The following is a 24,312-nucleotide window of genomic DNA, read 5'->3' as shown; positions in this document are numbered from 1 at the left end:
GGACCCCGGCTAAACAACTGTGGGTTTAAAGCCAGCGACAATATATAAAAGTGTTTACCATCGTGATTTTTTTTAGCCCATAAGGGTTGTCCGTCATGCTCCTAGGCCTTGGAGGCTTATCCTGGGCAGCCCTTCCCTCGAGGACCACCTCCTACTGGTCGGCCGAGCAGAGGCCGCGTTCATGGCACTCGGATTCCCCTGGGCCGGAGTCCGGGCCTCCTTACCCCAACCCCCTCCCCTTCTAAAGGCAAATAAATTGCGTTCCACCATACCGGTTTTCCAGCATGTTCACTGCAATTTACGCCGCATTGGAGCTTTACAGATTAATTTCCACCAGACGACAATTTTAACGAACGCCAAAATCTCTACACAAGCGCGTGCACGTTGCCCCTTTCAATAGAGAAAAGGCTGCCTCGTCAAAACTCGATCCCGCGTTCTCGCAAATGGTTGCAGCCACAAGGTGAACCTAATTGTCCTGCTGCATGATATTCCAGAAAATAACGCTTTGTGATTCGTAATATGTCACTGTTCACTCAGTTCTTTTCTCTAAGTGTTCAGCTCACTTTTCGTAATAACGTCGTCTTCGTGAGGCACAGTTAGCTGCTGGACATCAATGGGTGAGTCAGCTTCGTCCACGGCATTCAGCATTAGCTGCAACAGGTCTTCACGTTCCGCCTGCGTCGTACACAGCGATTACGCTTAATATGCCGCACAAAAACATTGTATCGTTAAAATGCGTGAAGCAAAAGTATCTCTTGCACCTTTTTATGCTTATGCTTATTGGATAAGTTTGTCTTGTAATGGAAGTGGTTTTATGGAGTAGATGCGGCTACTGATAGCAACTACATTAACGGTGTGACTGCGTGCAAGAGAATTTCCAATTGAACGAGTCGACGCTAATGTGCCGAAAATTTACGGCCCGCACAACAGTGTATGCCAGCACACTGGGACGCATAATTATATCAAATCTCTATTGCCACTACATGTAAAGCCATGTTTTCTTTTTGGGGGGGAGTAATAAGGTTAACCTGATGAGCAGAAATACTGACATGTGCACACACCCTGCAGCAAAAAGATGTCAGCCTATTGGGGGAGTTTATGTGAGGTTAGTCACATCAGGGTGGAGCTAAATGGATTGCAATACGCTTTTCGTTGAGCGCCTTTTTACGCAAATTCTTTGCCCTCATATCGTTCGCTATTCAGTAAATATTGAAAAGAAGTGAAAGTTGCACTATCTAAATCTGCCTTTAAAAAGGTTTTACCAAAATTCTAACCACCACATAAACATGTCGTTTTGGCACACTTTTCAGTTACTATAATAAACCGTTTCGCTAATGAAGCGTTCTGAGTAAAGAAAACTTAACTGACCGTTTTGTCCATTCGTCGGTCATTTATGATAGAAGCCAGGTTGTTGTTGACGACGTCGGCAGGGGTCTTGACAGAACGGGAGCCCCAAGTAAGCACAAGTCTCCAGAGCAAGTTCAATTCAGGAAAACAGTCTGCAGAAAGGGAAGTACAACCCCTTAAAACTCACAAGCATTTTTCTCAGCCAGCGTCAAAAGTATCGATCATTTCCTTTTCGCAAGTTATAACCTCCAGTAACCGGCAGCGAGTATTATTTCTGAAAGCCTGTATATTTTAGATTATTAATGACAGCCACGTGTAGGAAATTCAATGCAACTGCCCTGCCCCTTTGTTAGATTTTTGCCCATAACATGTTGGACTTTCAGTGATCCACATTTTACGTTGTCAGGCTCGTTTTAGGATGAAAACTAAAAGTTTTTTTTAATGCAACAAAGAAACGTTTCTCCAAGTTAAACCGCGGGTAAATCTTTCCGACATATAAGGGTAGCCCAGACATTCTACGCATTTTTTTTTATTGAGCTTATTCAGGTTCAGCGCACCTTACGTATCCAACGAATATAAGCATCCGACAGATTATCCAACAGATATCTGTTTTACACGACACTTTTTAGCGGCATGCAGCAGTCGCTTAATTTATTTACATGCGAGAATATTGCAAAGCGCCATGAAGACAAAATACAGGTTTGTGTTATTCGAAAGGTTTCGTGTTTTATAGTGCCCCCAGCACTTGTCCGAATGCAAACGATGCTTTATTCAATGAGAACTTCGTTATTTAAGTTAAAATTTTGATTTTCGCGCTATATCGTGCGTTTTCGTGGTCTGTAATGAATCACAGAAACCAGCCGCTATGCAGGTGATTCGGAAGCTTTGTTTACCCGTAGCGAACCTAGATGGCGCCACCATACCGTAGCAAGCCGTTTTCTGCCTTTGGTTTGTTTTTGACCGTATATAAACCTAGCTTGTTTTTGTTCAGGGAGAAAATAATTGTTTCGTGTAACATAGTGTTAGCTCGACAAATATGGCCACGTAAGACACGATTGCTTGCGTCAATCGGCCAGTGTCATCTGAGACAAACCCAAAGCCCCGCAGTCCTGTGCAGCTAAACCAAGCATAGTGTGCGCAGTACCAACAGCAGTACGCATCGGTACTTCTATGTTTACGTATGCTTTCGTAACTTCCCCTGTTTGTCCGTTTGTCCCACCATTCTTACGGTTTTAAAAAGAATATGCCCTGAAGTTAATCCCAAATAGCTCGTTCGCCAAGCTTATCAGCTCTGCCTAATTTACGTTTGCTTTTGCCGCCCTCCGCCAATCGCTGAGCTGGCTGGTGTCTCATCATAGGCTCTATTCCTGGAAATAAGCTAGTGGGTCGCATGGCCATTTCCTTGTTTCCTAATTATGTAGCTTATTTGGGCGAAGTTTACGTTAAAAGTGGTATCAGTATTATTCTAACGAGGTAATCTTTTGAATGAACCAAACTTGTGTTTTGTCTTCATGGCTCCTTTAAGGACATAAGCACCGTTAGGAAACAACATGACTGATAAAACAAACTTTTGTAGGCTTAGTGTAATGCATATTACTTGCGAAATACATTAACCAGCCGTTGCGGTACTGCCCAAGGCTCTTAAGGATAGAGGCCATGAGCATGTCAGCGGCTGAATCTCCTTGACTTCTTTGTATTCCCGTTTCTGTGCCAAACGCTGATCGCACGATGATGTCCATGGAGAGCTTTTGGAAAAGGTTGCGCATTTCAACGCCGACTCCTTTTTCCGTTTTCTGATCAAGAACTTCCATGAATGTATCCGCGCAGTTCTCTACGAGTGACAGCATCTGCGAACAGTGCAACAAATACTTCCGTAAGGACACAAATCAATTACTACATAATAAAAAGACATCTTCCTCCACCCAAAACTGAACGTTTTCTTTTTTCTTGAGGCCTGGTCAAGCAAATCAACTGCTGCGTCTGCATGGCCTTTACATCGTTGCCGCCATTGCAGATTATTACCTATTGCGCAATAGTTCTTTTCGAACTTTTGAAGTCCCAATTGTGCCACATAAAATTGTAAGCGTAGAATGAAGCACCGCTAAGCTCAGTTTTGTTTTGGAGCCTTCGAGATTACCATTCTTAGACGACTGCAAAAAGTTCATTGGACCCACATTTAAACTTTTACATTTAAGTTTCCACAACTCCAAATAAAACACCATCCTACCCAAAACGACTTCAGCCAAACATACAGGAACAAAATGCAGGACTATGTGATACTTCGGATTGCTCTGGCATTTTACTTGGCGTGCAAGGTCAAAACCAACAAAAACTACCCCCGATATAAAAAAAATCGGGTTGAGGTTAGAATCTGGATGTAAACCAGATGATCTCACACAGCTGCTACACCTGCTTTATCGTGGATTTCCACGATAGAACAACGCAGAGTAAGGTGCACCATTCTGACCCCCAAGAACAGCCCAGAGACGCGTAGTCTCAAGACGCTCTTACTCGTTTCATGTTGCTTGACTTGAAGGCTGGCGTCAGTAGGCTCCGCATTTCCTTCCATCGCTCACTGGGGGCATTCGTTAAGCTCGTCCTTGTAAGGCGGTGATGGCGAGACATAACAGACACGACCTGCACTATGCAAGACATGATAAAGGCTCAATATGGCCCCAAGCGTTTTTTGGTGGCAGGTTGACATTAAACAACTGAGCCCCAGAAATCTGTCATTTATAATGTACGTTACCTGCCTACATCAAGTATTTGATTGATTGATTGATTGATTGATTGATTGATTGATTGATTGATTGATTGATTGATTGATTGATTGATTGATTGATTGATTGATTGATTGATTGATTGATTGATTGATTGATTGATTGTAGGGTTTAACTCGCCGACGCAGAGTAGGCGATGGCGCGCGCCGTAGTGGAGGGCTCCGGATTAATTTCGACCACGAGGATCTTTAACGTGCGCCAAAATCTCGTACACACGGGCATTTTCGCTTTTTGGCTCCATCAGAAAAGCGGCCGCCACGGCCGGGAATCGAACCCGAGTATTTTCTGCCTAGTTTCATATAAAACGGCCCAGAAATCGGTCGGTTGCAACAGATTCGTAATGATGGAACATTGCGAACTGCCCTGGACTGAGTGGAGAAGACAACAAAAACTCGAGTGCTGGCAACAATAAACAGCTCTCGTGTTGTTATCTCCTCTTGTCCCGTCAATTCGCTCAGGTTTTGTATACTGCAGCGTTCTTGGTTACATAGAAGAGCACGTAAAGCAAATGGCAGAATGAAGCAGCTGACTGAATAAATATTATCTGTTATTTATCTACGATCAATCAACAGTTTCCATAAATTCTTTACCTTTTTCCACCTGTAGTTTACGTCAGTATTTTCCCCTGATAATGAAATTAGCCTAACCTGTAGGATCATCCCTCATGCGTGCGCTGCGCAATGCGCAAGAAATCAACCCCCTTAGGGTATTCAGAGTTGAAACCTCGTAACACAGCCGCGGAAGCCACGGAAGCTAAAACCCACACGCACGTCATGCGTAAGAGCATATTTTCTTGAGCCCTGTTAGCCATGGTAGACTTGTAACAAACACCTAAACATTCTTTCGCAGCTATAACAAAAAACCATCTCTAATTATATGTTGTTCAAAAAAGTGAGCAGTAAGCAAAGGCTGCATACTAAGGTTTCGAATTGAAATTGAAATAAAAACATAAGGACCTGAAGAAACCTATTTTCCATGCGTAGAGTAGCATGCGATCTAAGTTCCTGTGCAAAAATTAAAATAGTTAGGATATTACTAATCAATATTGTTCTTCAAAAAGCTCAGAAAATGACATCAGTCTCTACATGGCTGGTTGCTTTACGCATACTCACGCCCCGGCTTGCGAAGTTTCCGAAGTCTTTGATTTGAATCTTTTGAAGAAGTTCCGTATCCTTGACAATCAGAACTGGTGTCCCGCCGTTAAAGAACCTTCGAAGACAAGCACAGTAAATATTTGCACTGTACTATAAATAACAGTATGGCAGCTCGTAGTATAAAATACTTTCCCAGCAATTCTTTACCATCCCATTTAGATATGAGAAGTTCCTGAATTTTACTACATTGTTGCCAGAGGACGGACTGGCCTTATTAATAGCTATTTTTAACAACTCATTACGCGCCACTTTTTTGTAGAACCTTCCTTTTCTGCCATTTTATAAGCAACACGTATTTCACTCAAGCATGTATATAGAAAGCCAATTTTATTGCCATAAAGCAAAAAAATATTGCTCACTTTCATGTGCTAAAATTAATGTCATATTTCAGCACGTGCTAGTTCGTCTGCCGTGAAAATTCCCGATTTGTTTTTTATTTCCTTTTTGAACGCTTTATCGCGTGTCGGCCTGAACGAATTCGATCAGCGGTTATGATACCAAGTACGGCTGCGTTTTTTTCTTCTAACCGACATTGCGTTTAAGAGAAGCCTCGCTACTTACTTTCTGCGTGCAAGGAAACAGGAAAGCAGCTCGAGCAGTACACTCTACTCGCGCGACCATTCAAGGGAAGGCTCACCGAACCCAAAACTAGCTTAGTTTATTTCAAAACACTGCAGAGTATGCAGGATTTGGCGAATCCTTTTTTTCAATGACTGATCTTTGTTTTACACGTTGAAAAATACAAAAGCCTTCTCGCTCGCTTTGTTAAAAAAAGCTTGACGTATATTAGGATGGATATGCGATCAGCCATGGTAAAAAACGAAACGTTTCGGGCAGATCTCAGGAGGTGAAAGTTCAGATACCATAGCGGAAGGGGGGGGGGGGGGCAGTGAGAGATTCGCAGATTTAGCTTCCTGAGCTTTGAGTGGCCCTGCCTAAATTCGTATTTGTTTTCTGTTCGCATAAAGTGAATTTGTACCGTTGGAATTGGCAGGAAGCTTTCGGTATTCATCCCAAGGCAAGTTTATTCTAATACCATGACATGGCGTTCCACGTCCGTTCCCTCCTCAGAAGCCGTAAATATTTACCCCACGATATTCCCATACTTCTTGGTCCATTCGCTGAAAGCCCGAACGGACCCCTGAAACGAGAAAGCGTTGCAGGCATTTATTATTACAAAATTATGGAAAATTAATCGAAACTGTGCACGACCACCGAGAAGAGAAAACTAAAGAAGCACAAAAAATGGCATGTAAATCCTCATTACGCTGCGAAGCTCGTCTTTTGCCGCCTTTGCGACGAAAAGTCCTCTTTTCTCTCGCACGCCCACATCTAACGCTCTTACCCACCCGCCGGCTACGCCCGCGAAAAACACGGTGGAAGTTTGCCCAGTTTAAATCATCGTTCGCACGTTCCACAGCTCGCTCAATATGTACTACAGTGAAACCCCGATAATACGACTTTCAAGGGACCGCGAAAAAGCGTCGTATGACCGGGGTATCGTACGACCAGGGTGTGGATAAATGCCTTCCCAGTAGACGGTCTCACACGACGGGAGGGCTGTGAACTTATTTAAACTACTATATTTATTTAGCGCGTTCTCGCGTGATTCAGCGCGTTCCGTGTCCCTCGGCGGCTCGACGGGAGCTTCGAATTCGCGGTCCGCTTCCCACATCAACTTCGACTTCTCGCAGTTGGCGCGTTGTCGTACTTCTGCCGCGTGGGGCCGTCGCAGGTTTGCTCCTGCAAGTGAGTACTCACCTGCTTGTTTGCGTCTGTTCCGCAATAGGTCTGGCCCGCCTACGGACCTTTGTTCATTAAGCAACATCAAACGGGGGTTATGAATAAAGAATGTCGGGACGAGGTGTCGAAGCGGTGTAAAATATGAGGAAAATACCGGTTTACCCGGGCCAGAGTCCGTCGTACGAAGCCGACCCCGTGCACCCGAGCGTCATATCATTGGGGGTTTTAATGCATTGTTTCTATGGGGAGCTTGACGGGACCACTGTAATCCGTCGTAAAATGCGGTTAGTCGTAAGTCCCAGAGACGTAACAGCAGGGTTCTACTGTAGAACCTTTGATTAATGTACGGCTAGGAAAGCCGCCACGAGGTGTATCTTCCGGCGCGAGCCCTTTTTGTATTTTGGGGCCAAAATATTGTTTTCGGCGAGTGTGTTTTAACTTTATATCAAAAAAATCAAGCACATCTATTTTCAATTAAAATAAAAATGTGAGTACTAATTATATCTTGATGTTCTGTCTCAAATATACCAGACGATTTCTTTTTTATCAACAATGTTCCCATGTATGAAACATGGTACCAGGTTTAGCATTTTTGAAAGGGTTTTTCCTGCACAGGGAAGCTCAATAAATCGGATCTCTGCAGCGTAAACAAAATATACGGATTATCCAAATCCAATTACTGAAATACCGATCAAATCAACAGATTTGCAATTCTTTTATGCGCACTTTTACTTTGCGAAGAAGTGGGGACGTTAGTTCATTTTTGGCGGATAGCTGGGCGGTTATCGCAAGTTTTCGGACGTTCGACCATCCGTGCAGAGCAAAAGTATCGCATGGAGCCTCCAAGCTTCTCTTTCAAAACGACGTCGCATGGTTCCTCTTGATCAGACGCCTAATCCGGCACAGCGAGGATCTTGTTGAGGATCTTGTCATCGCTTAACTGGCCGGCGAAAACAACGTCATCAGCTATGACAAAGTAGTGCTCAAGCCTAACTTCGGAGGCGTTGGTCCGAATTAACCCGTGCGCGCGTAAATTTGCGCCGAAATAACGCACGTCCGCGGATATAGGGCAAGGTATATTTTTAAAGGGAGGGAGTAGATATTTCGGATTATCCGATTTTCTAAAGTAAGCGGGGCCGACTTAGCGAGGTTTTACTGTATTTCACCCTCTTTTTAACACGACAGTGTTCTATTCCCGGGTACTCGAATATCTCACTCCCGTCATATCCGTCCGGGAAGTGACGTCGCCAGAAAAAGTGCCATTGACGCTGAGGTGCCCGGATTCAAGCCCTCTCGCCGCAACTGGGGCTACGCGGCGCTCTACCGACTGCGCTATGAGTGGAGACGTGAGCAGCTCTATGAACGCGCCTTATGTCCTTCCTTATGACTCATTCAGATGGTGCTGCCGTCAAGGAGAGGCGAATCAAAGTAGCGCATTATGGCGCTAATGAGCGCCGACAGTTGGCGTCTCGATGCCAGCGCCTTCGTGTACGGGGGACGAGCGGGAATTGAGGCATACTCTGCTGTGGCATTGTTCCCATGACCTTTGTGTTTCCAGTTGCTGTTTCTGTGCATGCCATTTTTGCTTTTGTCGTCCCGGAATAAACCGGTTTTTTTTATTTCTTGCGTGTCAGCATCACTTCCCCTGGAGGGGTCAGGCTCGCGAACCGTTCGCACATGAAGGAAGCTCCTTTAACATTCATTTGCTTCTGTGGAGGCACCTTTCACTTTCGTGTTTTACCGATTCCTATGAACGAGAGATGAACTTCAATTTTTTTCTTTTGCCCGGAAAGCTTAATCCAGAGCAGACAGACAGACGTTCAGATTGACCAAAATTTTGGGCTTTAAGTCGCAGAAGAAAGCCTATCTTCTTGAAATCATTACTAGAGTGAAAACTGTTCTCGTTATCCGGCTTGAAAGCTTACTTTACAGCACTACAGCTGTGTGTGCAGAGAAGCCCTTTGTCAGGCTACTGAGTGTAAACAGTAAAAATTGAGTTGCAGGTGGGACAATTGTACAACCATACAACACTAAATACCCGGTGGTGGTAAAAAGGTGGTGCCGTCGCTGTCGTCACTTCTATGTCTAACAAAAAACCAATAAAAAGTAAAAAAAAATTAATTCCGTTACACTCACTGTCAAAGCTGTCGGAAGTTCACAGCAGCGATTCGCCATAATGGGCTGTAGCGCCGTTGTACGCTCACGGCTACCACCCAATGCAATTCAAATTTCCCGCCGATGACGATGATGATGATTTCTATTGGTTTCCCCTTTGTAGCGGGGTGATGATATGTCATGTTACCAAAAAAGACTAATATACCTATGTTTTATACCCTTGGTTTAATACTAGCGGGCCCCCTGTCTGAAACTGCGCCAGCGGGAGTACTGTTCTTGTTGTGTTTGCTTCTGTTCTTTTTGCGATTGTGCGTGCCGGCGTTTCACTGCCACTTTTTTCCCTTACTATCGTAAAAACCAACCCGACGAGCGTTCCTAACTAAATCAACGCGGTCGCTGCCGGTTAATTACGCATATTTTGCCTCCAATGTACCCGCAGTTTTCCTGGCGCTAAACAACGGGGATATGTGTGGCAAGCGCCAGCGGTTCACCAGTTTCGAACGCTTATAACTACATAAACCGCTTGGCTTTCGAAGCCTCTGCGTTACGCCGCGACGACAGCCGCTACGCCGGAACGCCGTCTGGCTCTACTTGGGTCTAGCGAGCGACCTACGGCGACCAGGAGAGCCCCTGAAGTGATCTGCCCTTAAAAGCAGCGGGTGTCGGAAAAAGCAGACACAGCTATAGGCTGGCATTCCAGCTGAGTTATGGGATAGCTTTGAAAGGGTTGGATGAACTGGACGTCGCATATACAATCACGTTTTAATTTAAGCGTGAACTGGAAAATGGACAAGTAAGAAGGGCGACGCTGGAGCTTGTCCGTGTTTCTCGTTCGTGTTTAAATTTCCACAATGTATGCTCACCAATTAGCTCGTCTCTCCATTTTACTTGAGTATATACAATCAAGCTTGAGTGTCAAACAATGTTTTGAAGAACGCAGATTATTAACCGTTTGCTGCGTTTCCATAAATTGCAGATAATTTAAAAAAGTACGCGCCAACTCGATCCGTTTCTTAAAATCAATGTAAAGCATCCAAAGAACTGAATAAATGTCGTTATAATTTTATCTTCCAAGATTTTTTGTTGGTTACAATTTTTTATTACAAATATTTTCACTTTTCATGATGTTCTTAGATTGCATCTTGCTTCAGGAGCTTTTAAATACCGCTCAGGTTCGATGACGCCTAAGCTCCGGAGAAACTTTCTTTTTCACTAGCTGTGACGCGGTATAAAATAACGCATCTAAGGGTTTCGCTCGACGGGTGCCCCAAAATTCAAGAAAGCCATCCGTCAAATTGTTACCACGTCCGTAAAAATACGTATTTATGAAACGAATGTTTACTCTTTTGTTTTATGCTTTTCTTGGTCCGAAAAATTTAAATTATATGATTCTGTTAATTTTTATTGTGTCCTTTCTATTGCGATGTATGTGTCTCTATTGTGTACTTAAAATCCCTGATGGGATTGGCAGTATGTCAAAATAAACAAATAAATAACGGCTGTATTAGTTCAGATGTCTGCAATATGCGCGTTGTATTTTATCCGTCTCCTACAAGGACCGCTTTTAAAGACAAAAACTTTCTGCATGCTCAAATATAAATCTCCAGCCAAAAAAAATTTCGGACGTGATTTCTAAATTGTGAATGTGGAAGACGACACGCAATCTGCATGCCAGACAGCTTGACAGAAGGCGATAAGCTGAGCGGACAACGTGGCGGGCAAGCTTTCCTAGAGAAGCAATGAAAATTAACATGAGATGCCCCGGTAACCTGATCCACTTCCTGGCCGTGACAGTGACGAAGGTCTCCTCAGCCCATCTAAGTACTCGCCAAAGGCCAAGAAAAGTGGGCGCGACACTTACTTTCTCCAATATTTCGGCGGTGTTTCCAGAAAAAAGGCTTGGTTCTGGTCCCGGTATCCCCAGTTCCTTGAACAACTGAAATCGCTTCCGTCGCCTCCTAAATATGTCAGATTGAAAACACGTGGATTTTAGAGGCGCCGCAAAAAAAAATGTAGAACGCGCCACAAGAAAAATACAGTCCAGTCCAAGAGCTTCATAAAAGAAAAACAGAATTAGTAATCGTTCTCACTTCTCACGCAGTACGGCTGCTGACGGTTCCAATGTGAACATGAATATAGCACAAATAGCAGAAATACTGCACAATTCAACCTAACCTAAAATATCTTGCGGCGCAAAATATTTTGCGGTGCAAAACACAGCAAAATATTGCAAAATATTACAGGTCCTACGAATTCCTATAGCTCACTTCATCAGCCTCAGAAAAGGCCACCCATCAAAAATTCTCGATCAGAAGAGCTGAATATCCTAAGAAAAAAATTTGCTCGTATTTAAAATATCATACGGAGTGGATATTTCAACAGAACATTCAAGGTTCTCCTAAATAAATATACATCTTACTGATGTCAAAAACCATAAGCTAAGGTTTAGGGCGTGAGAGTTTACTTGCATGAATGAGTTTCTTTCTATAACTGTAAATACTATAAAGTATGCCTTATCCTTTGTATCAACATCAGAAAATACGAACGGAAAGTTTGTAAATAGGTTGAATTTCACAAATTCGTACCTACAGCGGACCTCGCGTCATCAATTTTTGATGATGATTGTGATGATGATAATGACGATAAATAATATTATGATCTTAAATATTAGTATTGCTATTTTATTTGCGCGACAAAAGTGTACCACTCCGTGCCATCCAAGAATAGACAGAAAGGTCTTTCTAAATGCCGCAAACCTAGGAAAGGGACTCACGCCCGCGGTTTTTTTCCCATTCCACAACGTCTGATGTCGGAAACTGGGAACCTTGTTATTTGGAATGCGAAAATTGGCGATGAATATGTGCATTGTATTATCGCCCGAAATTTTCTGGTTATGATTTTTCATGACTTGGCGTAATCACTGGTAGCAGAATCATCCTAGGCGGTCAATTATCAGACTTTTTCCAAGCTTACAGAGTTAGCCCCGCTGCTTCTACTTGTACGTTGAACGAGTGTCCCCACCCGTTCAACCAACGCAGTAACAAATACGTTACGACACAGCATTACACGAAGGCATTCTGTCTTCGGTCAACTAGTAGCTTCTCATTTCAGTACGACGACCCCATATTCCACATTTATTTTAAGTATTATAGGCTGAGCACGTACTTCGCTGCCACAACCTCGTAGAACCAAAGAAAATCTCCCCAAGGTGCAAAAGGAATGAAATTGACAGTTGTATGGTCGCTAGGCAAGTTCAGCACTGTGTCGTCCTGACAAGGGTATTGCTGGCAATGCCTTTTGAGTAGATAGTTGGTAAGGGCTTCCGCTAAACAGGACCTTGTTATATCTTTATGTTACCGCCTGACAATTTCACACTATCATTACCACAGTCTGGACATGTCTTGGGTTCCGCTTGCACCACAAGCACGACAATGGCAGCTCATTCATATGTGCGTACGCTTGCTAAGTGAATGACGCGCATGCGGCCGGATGCTGTGCCGATACGAAACTTCTTCGATAACCTGTAGGCTTGGGCGAGTTGGTAATACGTGCTGTACTTTAATAAAGTTTGCTGAAAGTGCGCTCTGTGTCGTGTTGTCTCGCTTTAGTCTTCGTTCCTTTTTTTTTTGCGCAATTGAAGTACAGCTTCTTCGATAGTTTCTTGTTCTACGTGCTTCCGCTAAATATTATTAACGGAGTGAACTACCTTACACTTGAACAGTCTATCAAAAAAGCCTGGGGAAGATATTCTTTTTAGCACAACCAAAAAGGCAAAGTGAGGCCTATACGCGGTTGTCCCGACGCTCGTTTCCAATTCCACTACCCGTAGTTCTCCCCGACGTCAGATTCTATTTCGCACAAACAAAAAGGCAAAGTGAGGCCTATTCTACTCACTTGTTTCGTGACAAAAGTTGTCACGAAACCTTAGCCTCACCTTGTATGCACTAGATTTACAGGGAAAGCTTCGAGGGAGGTTGTTGTCAACAATGGCGTCAAAACGTATCCTAACCATAAATAGACGAACTCACCATGCGTATGCCGTGAGTAGCGCGAAGAAGACGGCGATCCACAGTTCCACCACCACCATGCTCTTGACTCTTGGTTCGCTCGTGAATACGTCTTTGAGAGCCGTCACATCGGAGCGCCAGTGGTTCCACTACGCGCACACTGAGACTGACTGACGCGAGGCCAGCCTGCTCGCATTCACGCAGCCGACAACCGACTCCAGCATCGGGCCAAGCGGCCCTTATCGAGTTTCTCCGTCTGGAAAGCAAAGCTGGAAAATGACAGCGTGTCCGCGATAAGCTTATCACCACGAAAGTGACGGATGAGTTCTCCCTGGCAGAGAGCGCGCCTCCCGGAAGGACCATTCGAAGCCGCGTCAGCTTGCGTTGACACCTAATGCCCGTAGTTTTCTCGAATCTCAGGGGACTGAAGAGGAGGCAAACCAGCCCCGGCTCAGAATGCGTTCAAATAAGTAGAAAAAAAATAAAAAACAACGACGTATGCCTAGAAACGTTTCTTACGAGATTGACTATGGACTGACTATACTATAAAATCAGGTTGATTGCAAAACTCTCAAGAGGAATTTATTTATACCCTCAACTCTTCAGATATGCAAGCATGTGCAGTCCTACCATGTTTCCGAGAAGCAGAGAGCGTCTGCCGTGCAGAGGAAGTCGTCGTGCGTAATGTCTTCCGCGTGCACCTGAAGCAAACTAACGTTGAGTGCACCGACGATAAGGTCTTCCTGCTCGTCTTCGTCGCGCTTCAACGTCTGTAGCACAGACTTGGCGACGGTGGCCAGGTGATGTTTTTTCAAGCGGTAGAACTCGTTCATCAGGTCGCGGAAAGCTTCACTCGTGCTGACGTTGCTTAGGGTAGCCTGCTCCTCCTCTGAACGAACCGCACGCGGTCTACACATTACGGTAGCCAATCCCACACTGCGAGTATGTGCTACTCTGGAGTTGCGCGCCAATCTGGTTTGGATTGGCCAACCAAAGAATCCATCACCGGAAAGATTCGCGTTCATGCTTCGAGTACAACAAATTAAACGACTGAAGCTTCGCGTTTTCCCATCGTCGTCGTTAAACAGAAGGGTAGTTGATTTTTTTCTTTCACTTCACCCACAATCACTCATCATCATCATCATCAGAAAAAGTTGCCTTTCATACAGGGCGTATTGGCGTACAACGGTGCCAGTGAGAGCAATAAAGCTCCGCTTTTTAAAGTGAAAGCGAAATAAGAGACGCGAAGACGGTCGTGCTGGAGAAGAAGAGCGCCGAGAGACAAGGCGAAGACCCTCATGTACGATGTAGCAGTAAACAATAAGTTACTACCCATAAGTTAATAAGTTAAAACTATAGGTTAATAAGCTGTTAGGAGGTATCACCAGGCTTTCGTCTTCAAAGCACTTAAGCCGACTTAACTGGTCTGAAGAACTTTATCGCACCTCTGTTTCGATCAGTGGGCGAAGCACTGGGGATAGTTCTTACCAAGGGTGTGTGATTTTTAGAACCCGCTTATATACTCGGTTCACCGTGGCACCATCTCGTGTTTATGCGTAGCGCCATCTAGCGTCGTTCGATGCAGTGACTGTGTATTACAACTTGATCACAACCTGACTACACCGGTGTTATTGCGCGTTACTCGTTGCTAAGTTATGTTTGTGCCTCAGTTCGAGTGTTTTGGAGTGTTCTTGTTCCCTTTTAGGTAGTTTCCGCACAGATTTTCGCTTGATGGTGGTGTGCGCACGGATGGACGCGGAAGGACATATCGTAATGTACTCCGCACCGTTAAGGCGAGGGAGTAAGCCTTTGACTCTCGGGTAGTAGCTCACGGTCGTAGCCCAGTGGGTAATACAACTAACACTAACTCTGCCTGTGTCTACCAGACACAGGTTTGAATCCTGCCGATGCTTGTGGGATTTCTTGCGATTGTAAATGCTATGCGCACGGACGTGGACAGACATTGTGAGGCCCTAAGGTGCTCCGCACCTAAAAATGTGGCTCCCATCCACACTATGAAGGTGGTTCGACTGCGAAGCTGTAAACGACACCCACACCGATTACCCATGCGACGTCACTTGAATTCCTACACGTGTCTCTAGAAATATTGAAACCAGAGACGAGTGAAATATACTTAACCACACTTTGTAGTACTGTACAACTACATTCACAACTGCTTGATGCTCTTGTTCTGACTGTACTTCTGGCGCCTATATTTTCCGTGGCCTACACAAATAGCCTGAAATGAACTGAAGGAGGTGCAACCGTAACCTTTACTGGTATGGCCAGTCCCGCTGGGTAGGTATGTGTCTGCCTTCTTAATGATGATAATATTCTGCTGACATCGCCACGAAAATTTGCTTGGATGGCAGAAGTATACTGCTTCGCAGAAACACCTTCTGGACTGCACCATCTCTGGCTCATAATATATCAGTTTTCCTAAAACACCCTCTCGAATTCCGTTTAACTATAACCGCTCTCGTCCAAAGTCCCTCTATATTGCCTTTGTTCGAGCATGTCAACATGCCAGATCATTCATTCAACTTCTTTAGAGCCTGTCCTTTTATACTTGCCTTTGTTCGAGCATGTCAGCATGCCAGATCATTCATTCAACTTCTTTAGAGCCTGTCCTTTTATACGTTTTCGTCTTAGTGTGAATGTATGAAAATTTCGGAATACTGATATGCTGATCACTTGATTCAAGAGGTCCCTTTAATTGCAACGTGATATGCAGCGGGTGAACGTCTCACTTGGACATTTTTAAAGAGTACCTTTGGTTGTTTCGTACCTGCAACATTCCACTCAATAGAAATGAGTACAATCTAACTGTACCATCACTTTACCATTCGTTGTATTGTATGATATTTGCCCTTCACAAACAATACAATTCGAAAAAAAAAAGATTCACATCGAAGCTTAAATGGGGAAAACGCTGCTCATGTTAGCATACGCTGGCAATCGAACATTTTCGCTGCTTTATAAGGCCGAACAGTACTGAGAGGGCACCATCGGCTCGCCGGTCTGACAGCGAAACAGCCGCGTGAATTCTGGGGAATGCATGACGACCAGGTTGCAGGCCAGCGCTGCGTCAACCCAAGCTGAGCCCGATCCAGTGGCGCTCCTCCCGCACAACGTCTGGCAGTACTTCGCAAAGAAGGTCTGCCTCCACGCAGGCTCGTCCCAGGCGTTCTCCAGGTGAGGCAGCGCTTGAACCTTGCTCGCTTCGAGAGCGACCTGAAAGGCCGCCATGGAGAGCGCGATTTGCTCCAACGACGTGCTGGATCCTTGCCGACTGCTGGATAGGTTTCTAGCCTCTTTCTCGAGGCAAGCAATGAGGTTACCGGGCAAAGGTTTAAAAATGGAGCCTGTCCTTGCGACTTTCGGGAATGTAGCACCAATGTGGCGCAGGAGGGCCTCCACGATGTCCACACCAAGTGTGGCGTAATTCAGGAGGTTCAGGTGACCGTGGCAGTACGAAGAAGGCTTGAAGGAGTCATTCGGCAAAGTGACAGTCCCCCTCGCAAGCCTCGCCCTGCCCCTACCTCCAGAGGTCTCGTTCTCCTCCGCTGTTTCACTCTGGCCGGCGGCTTTCTGACGCAGAATAATGTTTTCGTACAGACTTTGGTCGCTCAGGTTTCCAAGCTTCGGCATCCTTTGCCCGAGATTGACGAAATCCCTTGTGGATGGCACGTCCAAGCTGAGCTTGTCGAGCTTGGCGATTATGGCGCTGGATCGGTCGAAATCGGCGAAGCTGGATTTGAGGGCGAGCTTTTTCTTGAGAATGTGAGTCACGGAATCTGCGATGGACTCGGCCTCTTGACTCTCGTCGAAAAATCCCATGAGATATTGTTCAAGCTCGCTCCAAATGGGCGCAAACGTGTCTTTTACCAGTTTAAGGCAGATATTCGAATCGCGGTTTCTCTGCAACGCTTCGACCATCTGTGTTGGGAGCAGTGCATGGGATACGCTGTATAGAACAGCTTCCGCAGGCTCAAGCCTGTCAAAGATAATGCTGAAGATTTCCACCAAGATATCAACCTCGGGAGTCCTGATCCCGTACCAATGCACGCTGCGAGGAGTGTATGTCTCGATAATGCTTTGCCACTCAACGATGTTGACGCCTTTCCGACTAGCGCTTCCGAGATTTTCCAGTGAAATGCGTGCTGTCGATTGGTGAGCGGAAATCTTCTCGAGTTCTCTGTCCGCGGCAACAATTTTGTCGACGGATTTTAAAGTCAGTTTGCCCTCGCCCAGGAGTTTCTTGACCACAGTGAAAACAAATTTTACCATGGTCTCATTAAAAATTGCATGAAAAGGCCTCGAAAAGTGCACAGAAAAAGTCTTGTTCCGGTCTGTTTCAAAGAACGTAAATGGTCGAAATCCGTGCTGGTACGACAGTAGCGCCGAGAGGTTGACCAAGTCCCGCGGAGTCTCCACAGAGCCTGAAAATGAGCGCAAAAGGGATAAGTTAGATTGAGGTCACAAACCATGTCGCAAGTGAAGACTTCTAAAATTTAAAATATCTCCCAAATATGTTGGCCATGACAACGACCGCTATTTCGTGGAATGCGTACACGTACAGCCGGTAAAAGGCTTGTCTATAACACAGCGTTCGTACTCTCAGCCCTATCCTGCCCGGCCGGAGCGGGATTTGAATAAAACTACTGCGGAATACTGAAGTCTTAGCCCTTCGCTTTTGCCTCCGACATGTTTGGAACGAGTATGTTTCGGCAGTTTTCGGATGTAGATGGTTGAAGTTGAAATCGCTGTTATAGACAAGCGTTTTACCGGCTGTACATCCGTCGTAAAAACTTTCCGGCACATAATTTCTGAAATCGAGGTCAAGTTTTATTTGATTTGCTTGATTTGCTTTCCAGAGCGAAGCGTTGCAGTTAGAAGTATTATCACCTCACGCATAGCTGGAGCGTAGCCACTAGACAGCAGAGAAATTTATTTCGATTTTCAGACTTCCGTCCCGGAAACTTCGGTGCTAGGTTCCCTACGAACGAGGCATCAAACTTTCTACGAACATGCTTATTAAAGCGCCTACGAAGGGTAAAACTGTTGCAGTGAGCCCGAGGTAGTACATCGAAGTCTGCAGTAGAGATTTACACCTCTGTATATCTTTGACGATTCGAAGCTGTTTGCCTTTTTTTGGAAGCTCCGAAGCAGAGACCCATGATTTGGCAATAGTGGTGACTAATAGTGACTGCGCAACCATCCCTAAATTTCGTGCACAGCGTTATTTGAACACGAAAGTGCTTTATGCCTGGGTACACCAAGACCTGACCGGCGTCATATCCGTCACGGAAATTACGCTTCCAGAAAAAGTTCCATTGCGCGGCTGCGCCCGGATTCGAGCCACGAACTTTCTCGCCGCAACGGGAGGTACACAGCGCGCTGCCCATTGCGCTACTAATTGAAGCGGAAGTAGGTCTACGAACGCGCCTTATATATTTCCCACTACTTTCTTCATTCAGATGCCGTCTAGGAGTTGCTGCAGTCTAGGAGAAGTGAAGCGAAGTAGTTCATCGTGACACTAACGAGCGCCGCCAGTTGGCGCCTTGATGCCAGCGTCTTCCTGTACGCTGGACGCACGTGAATTGAGGCACCCTCCACCACCTACTGTTATCGGTTTCGGTTTCGATTCCATTTCGTTCACGCGGCTTCCTAGGGGTTGTGATTTCAGTCGGATTTACGCAATGTTCCGGCGCGTGCAGTCCATCGTATAACGTTGATGCGTCTAACGGTGCCAAACCAACGTAATATAAATAGCGAAGTGCAAGTTCATATGGATGCGCAAGAAATGCTCCTGTGAAGGCGCATTTTACTTTCGTGTTTACCGATTCCTACGAAAGAGGCATCAACCACATTTTTTTGTGTGTTTTACCCGGACCCCCCCCCAAGTGCGAGCTCAGTATCTCCTTGCATTTCCACAACATGTGATTAAAGTTCGCTAGTCTGTATTCCCAAGCGCTAGGCCGCCAGGTGAGTGCTTTTCTTGGGGGCAATGAGCTTTAGAAAATGAAGGCAAATGCGAGTATTTACGAGTAGGAAGACGCTACCAGGAAGCTAGTGTGGTCAGTGCTTTTTCGTGAGGTGTCATATCGCAATCACAAACGTGACATTACTTCGTCTTGTGCTGGCGTCACTCAAAGCAGCGTATGCCCAAGCCATAGGTCTCCTCCATCTGGCTGCACTTTGTGCGCTAGTTCATTAAAGTGTCGTACAAGCGCAGCGCCAGTTCTTTCAGTGAGAGTGCAGCCGTACACAAGCGCTATCCGTGCAGCGGTTGAATCGAGGGCAAAAGTGCACAAATGTCGTCTGCTGCGGTTCGTGTTTGCGCGCTCGCGGTTTTTTTCGAAATAGCGTCACCCTGCACTCACCTTGTATTTCGTACACAAATGCACTATCTTGTTGCACGTGACGACCATTCTCGTTTAATACGGGAAACGCTTTCTAATCCGTTTACTGACACAAGTGTCATGCTGGAGCCGTCTGCTACGATGCCCACCAAAAAACGCGCCAAAGCACGCTGCACCTTGCACGAGACGAGAACTCGCCCAGAGGCTAGTGCAGAAGTGTAGAATAACTCGTGCAGCACTGCGTCAAATCGAGGGCCGAAGTGCAGGCGGCGCTGGATGCACTGGCAAATCGAGTGCGAGAGTGCTGCATCGCCTCAACTGGTGCAGAAAGTGTAGCCAAATCGAGGAGACTACATACTGAGTACCCACGTTAGCTACTTTCGAACTGGTGACCCAAAGCGGGCGAGCTTGGTACAAACATGTTAACTGCGCTTCTTTCCAGACCCTGAGCATTCAATTGGGCTTACTTTTAATTCTTATGAAACGCTCATGTTTTTTCCTCCTCTGTCCTTTATTCACTTTTTTCAGCGTGGGGTGCTAGTTTCCACGAAACCGCTTATTTTATTTTTTCAAAGTGTAATTCACACGATGCTTCCACTCTGTTTGCGTTACCTATTCCTCACTTGTTTATGTTTTTTTAACAACGAGTAGAAATTTATTCAAGCCACTTCTTGTAGCTTTTTTTAATCCCTCTTTCTGATTTCAGCCATCGGGTCGCAAGTACACCAATATGCATGCGAAGGAAAAATGGTGGCGCTGCTAAGAAGAACCATCTCTGGCTGGACATACACAATCCTCGTGACTAGATCTATTCTGATTGCATATGAAGCTTTCGAATTCTTTAAAGCTAAATTAGCAAAGGGGTGCAATTACGCTACAATCTTCACAGCGCATCTATTTATCTTCGTTATGTTGTCTTACATATTCCTTCTTTTGTCACTTCTACCTCGATGATCTCGAGAAAAATCCAACCTGCCCCTTTACTCACTCAGAAGGTTGTCCTTGGTGAAGTTTGTCATGCGGAGAAAAACAATAAAGTTCTGCTCAAGCAGAACTCGGAGGGACAAGGGCATCATCAGGCACGCCTTGAAGAACCTGCCAGCTTGGACCGCCATGACGTCGCTTTCGTTCCGGGAGGACAGCTCGACCAGGACTTGTTGGAGTGTCATGGTTTCGTCGACAAGCTGAACCAAGCAGTGACAAGTACGATTTAGATCCAAGTAAATTTCGGTTAAATTGTCACCGAGATTCCCCGTAATAGGTAGAAAAATAAATCCGCATAAACAAGTTTACTGTTCCCTTGACCCAGAATGTTTTACGCGACCACAGTAGACCACGACTGGAGTTTTCTACTGGGGCGGGCAAACAAATTCAAGCGCAAGTACGTCTACGAACGCGCCTTATATCTTTCCCACTACTTTCTTCATTCAGATGCCGTCTAGGAGTTGCTGCAGTCTAAGAGAAGTGAAGCGAAGTAGTTCATCATGACACTAATGAGCGCCGACAGTTGGCGCCTCAATGCAGGAATGCCCTGTGAAGTGAAACCGTTTCCTCTTAAATAACAGGACACCTGGAATGTTAGGAGCCATGCTCTAAATGCTGCCTGCAGAGTGGGTCCTTCTGCTTTCTCTTGGGCAATTCATGTACTATCTCCCTTGATTCTCGGTTTCCAGGGCCACGGTGGGCATGGGCACCAACAGACGGTTCTGGTACCTTCAATTGTGCACTACGCGTTCACGCTTACTTACGTCCCGCTTCCCTTTCTATCTCCCACTATGTCCTAATTCGATGCTAGACACGCCGTCAATTCAATGATCCACTCCACAAAAGACAGTTATCAGGTGAACCCAGTCTCTCTTTCAAATAACGAACATACTGGGTGTATAACGAACATACAAAGTGTCTACAGTGCATAATGTTTGCAGTGCTGTGTAGAAGCGGGCAGTAATTTTTTCGCTGACGAGACTTAATTGTAATTGATTATTCAACTCGACAAGTACTCTCCTAATAATTAAAGTTTCAATTAGGCACTTGTATTGTAAGTACCCACGAGAAAGCGGGCTCCACGAGAAGGTGGAACTCGCGGCACGTGGCAATCACACGCGCAACTCTTGCGCTACGCGATATACAGGAACTCGAGCCCGCCTCATAAAACAGCGCCCTCAAATGAGCTCATTGACGCAATTGCATTGCCTGTCACGCGCCTTAGGGAATCGCTTAAAAGACCTTAACCCGAAACGGTATGGCCTATTTTAAATCGAAACTTTTAAATCTGCCATCCATACATGCCCTGCCAGAAGGAGTGGTGGCGACTGTGACAACGAGCCGTGCGGCAACATACTCTTAACAGCACGTGAGATTAGAAGACGTGCTTAAAAACTTGTCCCAGGCTATAAAACACCAATAATGCGCAACCTTTTCTTTTTCTTTTGTTGTTTCCACACGCACGGTGGTGCCACGTTTAGACACTACGTGGCGCCACCTTTGAGACTTCAGAAAGTTTAGTGCAAAATTAAGATTATTTCCGCCTGTTTATTTAGATTGCGGCTACCTCAGTATATAAAACGTTGGCTTTCATATGAGCTCCAGGACCGGCAACAGTCTAAATAGTGTCGCATCATGGCGGCCATGCGAGCAGGTATAGTTGATTTTAAGCAATAGGTCTAACCACTTCCGCTCACTGACCAGCTATAGTCACTGTTACTCACTGTTAATTATTGATAGTGACGTTGGATAGTCAGTGAGGGGAAGCGGTTTGGCTGGTTGGGTAAAAATCAGGACAGACTGCTCCCATCCAGTACAGCAATCCTCGCTGGTGTCGTTTCGCGACGGCAAGTTATCAGTCTGTCTTGATTTTACCCAACCGGACAAACCGCTTCCGCTCACTGACTAGCGAGCGTCACTATCAAAAATTAACAGTGACTCTAACTAGTCATTGCGCGGAAGCGGTTGGTCCCGTTGGGTGAAACCAAATATGACTGCTCCTATGGCGGCCATGATGCAACACTAATTAGGCCATTTCCGCGAGGACATGCACTCCAACACAATTGGTTGTTTCCGTTTTTTGGGATAGGGAGGTTACGTTATGTTAAATAAGGCAGGGTCGGTGCGGTTAGGTTAGTTAACGTTACATTAGATCACTTCTGGCCGTCACTTCTGTCACAGCTAGAGGTGTGCCGTGAGGTATGTACCCTGCCTCATAAAACACCGGCAATGATAAGTCATTTTACCTGGCTGTGGCCGCTCCTTCCTCGAGCCGGGGAGCAGGCGAAGGCGTGAAAGTCCTCGCAGGGGTCGGCGTAGTAGTTGATGGCCTCGCGTGCGTCGTACGACGCCTGATCGCATTGGTAGCGGAACACCGCAGCCGCCACAGACGCATCGGCCGATTTCACGCCGCTCGCCGGACTCTTCAACGGCCGGAGCAGGAAAATGAAGAAGGACATGGCGGCGACAACTAAGATGGACGCCACAGAACGCCGGTAGAAACTTCCGGAGACGCCATCGTCCCCGGACGTCTTCCGCGACATCGTCTGGATCGGGCTGCGAACGACGATCATGCTTCTTTCTCTTCCTGCTTTCCGCCGGTGGTAGTGGCTGCAGTATGGGGACACGCGGCACGGTGGGCACGCACGCGGGGGTAATTGGTCGAGAAGAAAGCATTTTTTGCGCCCTACATTTTGAGATTGTACAAAAATGCTAATTATGCATGGTGTGTGAGCATCAATGAAGAGATATGATAGTTAGGCTACGCGCCTCGCCTGAAGCGAAATAAAAAGTGCCAAAGCATCCTCATTTACAGGAAATCGCTATAGAATTATTAGTTACAATTTCTTATTAAAACAGAAATTTCTTGCTGAAGGTAAAAGGAACACTATCTGACTTTAGTGGTCTCTAATCCATGCCGCACTCGGAACTCCCGGACATGGCTCTTTAAGTCACGGGGACGGGACGGATGGTTGAGTTGAGTCAGTTTCTAAATAGAATATTGATAATGATGCCCAGAGTGAACCTACATATAGAAGGTGCCCGGTGTATGCGGCTCACCGACAGGAGAGGCGGCCCTGTCCAGCTAGTCCTTTCATGACCAGCGCCCACTGGTGGGCGCTGCTGTGACCTGCTGAGACCCCTCCTTTTAAGGTGGTAATATCTTGGGCTAATTAAACAAGAAAATCTTGATCTGTCTGCCTGTCTATATGTTTGTCTGTATGTCTGTCTGTCTGAATGTATGTATTTATATGTGCATGTATGTATGCATTGTAATGCAGGTCCCTCTCTCAGCTTGCATCTCTTTTCTGCCCTCCTCTCTCTTGGGCCTTTCTTCCTTTTCCTCCTCCCCTAACAAGGTAGCATGAAGGCGATTTTTTACGCCGGCTAAACACTCTGTTTTGTAATAAATAGCTTCTCCCCCTCTCTCTCTCTCTCTCTCTCTCTCTCTCTCTCTCTCTCTCTCTCTATCTATCTATCTATCTATCTATCTATCTATCTATCTCTCTCTATCTCTATCTCTATCTCTATCTCTCTCTCTCTCTCTCTCTCTCTCTCTCTCTCTCTCTCTCTCTCTCTCTCTCTCTTTCTCTCTCTCTCTCTCTCTCTTGTAAAGCAGATGGTAGGAGATGGAAGACCGTTGCGCTCAAACCGCTTTATTTGAAGGTCGATCCGATAGGCCGCAAAATGGCGACCAAACCCGGTGATCACGAGTATGTACAGAGATGAAGAAGCCGTGGCCCCAAATGAGCGGGGATGATGGTTGCATTTCACGGTGACAAGTAGCCTCCAGTCACGAGCGAGGCTACCACTCATC

At 45.7% G+C, this 24,312-nt stretch overlaps 2 protein-coding genes across 4 annotated transcripts in view; both read right to left on the bottom strand.

Moving 5' to 3' along the window:
- LOC144137868 (cytochrome P450 3A6-like) overlaps positions 1-13,409 on the bottom strand; it is a 29,113-nt gene extending 15,704 nt beyond the window's left edge. The window contains exons 1-8 of one of the 3 annotated variants that reach the window (XM_077669881.1): positions 13,168-13,409; positions 11,001-11,097; positions 6,370-6,422; positions 5,240-5,336; positions 3,859-3,984; positions 2,945-3,194; positions 1,369-1,499; positions 564-675 (exon numbers count right to left, since the gene is read on the bottom strand). In XM_077669881.1, the coding sequence (XP_077526007.1) occupies positions 564-675; positions 1,369-1,499; positions 2,945-3,194; positions 3,859-3,984; positions 5,240-5,336; positions 6,370-6,422; positions 11,001-11,097; positions 13,168-13,226 (925 nt within the window). In that variant the 5' untranslated portion in view covers positions 13,227-13,409. Of the gene's footprint in view, positions 1-563; positions 676-1,368; positions 1,500-2,944; positions 3,195-3,858; positions 3,990-5,239; positions 5,337-6,369; positions 6,423-11,000; positions 11,098-13,167 lie in introns of those variants that run through there. The other 2 variants (XM_077669883.1, XM_077669882.1) reach the window with 2 other exon arrangements.
- A 2,146-nt stretch (positions 13,410-15,555) lies between these two features.
- Positions 15,556-23,099, bottom strand: LOC144139035 (uncharacterized). The gene is made up of 3 exons (XM_077671524.1): positions 22,742-23,099; positions 20,500-20,695; positions 15,556-17,588 (listed from the first exon to the last, which is right to left on the bottom strand). The coding sequence occupies exons 1-3, from the start codon at positions 23,066-23,068 to the stop codon at positions 16,123-16,125; spliced, it is 1,989 nt and encodes a 662-aa protein (XP_077527650.1). The 5' UTR covers positions 23,069-23,099; the 3' UTR covers positions 15,556-16,122.
- Positions 23,100-24,312: the final 1,213 nt, after the last annotated feature.

This window comes from Haemaphysalis longicornis, unplaced genomic scaffold, assembly GCF_048455015.1.
Source record: "Haemaphysalis longicornis isolate Haplotype H1 unplaced genomic scaffold, Haemaphysalis longicornis Haplotype H1 scaffold_5, whole genome shotgun sequence".
Classification (NCBI taxonomy): Eukaryota; Metazoa; Arthropoda; class Arachnida; order Ixodida; family Ixodidae; genus Haemaphysalis; species Haemaphysalis longicornis.
This window is presented reverse-complemented; position numbering and strand designations above follow the sequence as displayed.

Coding starts and splice junctions, on each gene's coding strand:
- LOC144139035 (XM_077671524.1), bottom strand. CDS start 23,068: ATGATCGTCGTTCGCAGCCCGATCCAGACGATGTCGCGGAAGACGTCC. Junction 20,696..22,741: donor GAAGGAGCGGCCACAGCCAG/GTAAAATGACTT, acceptor TGCTTGGTTCAG/CTTGTCGACGAAACCATGAC. Junction 17,589..20,499: donor CACCAAGGACAACCTTCTGA/GTGAGTAAAGGG, acceptor GCTCATTTTCAG/GCTCTGTGGAGACTCCGCGG.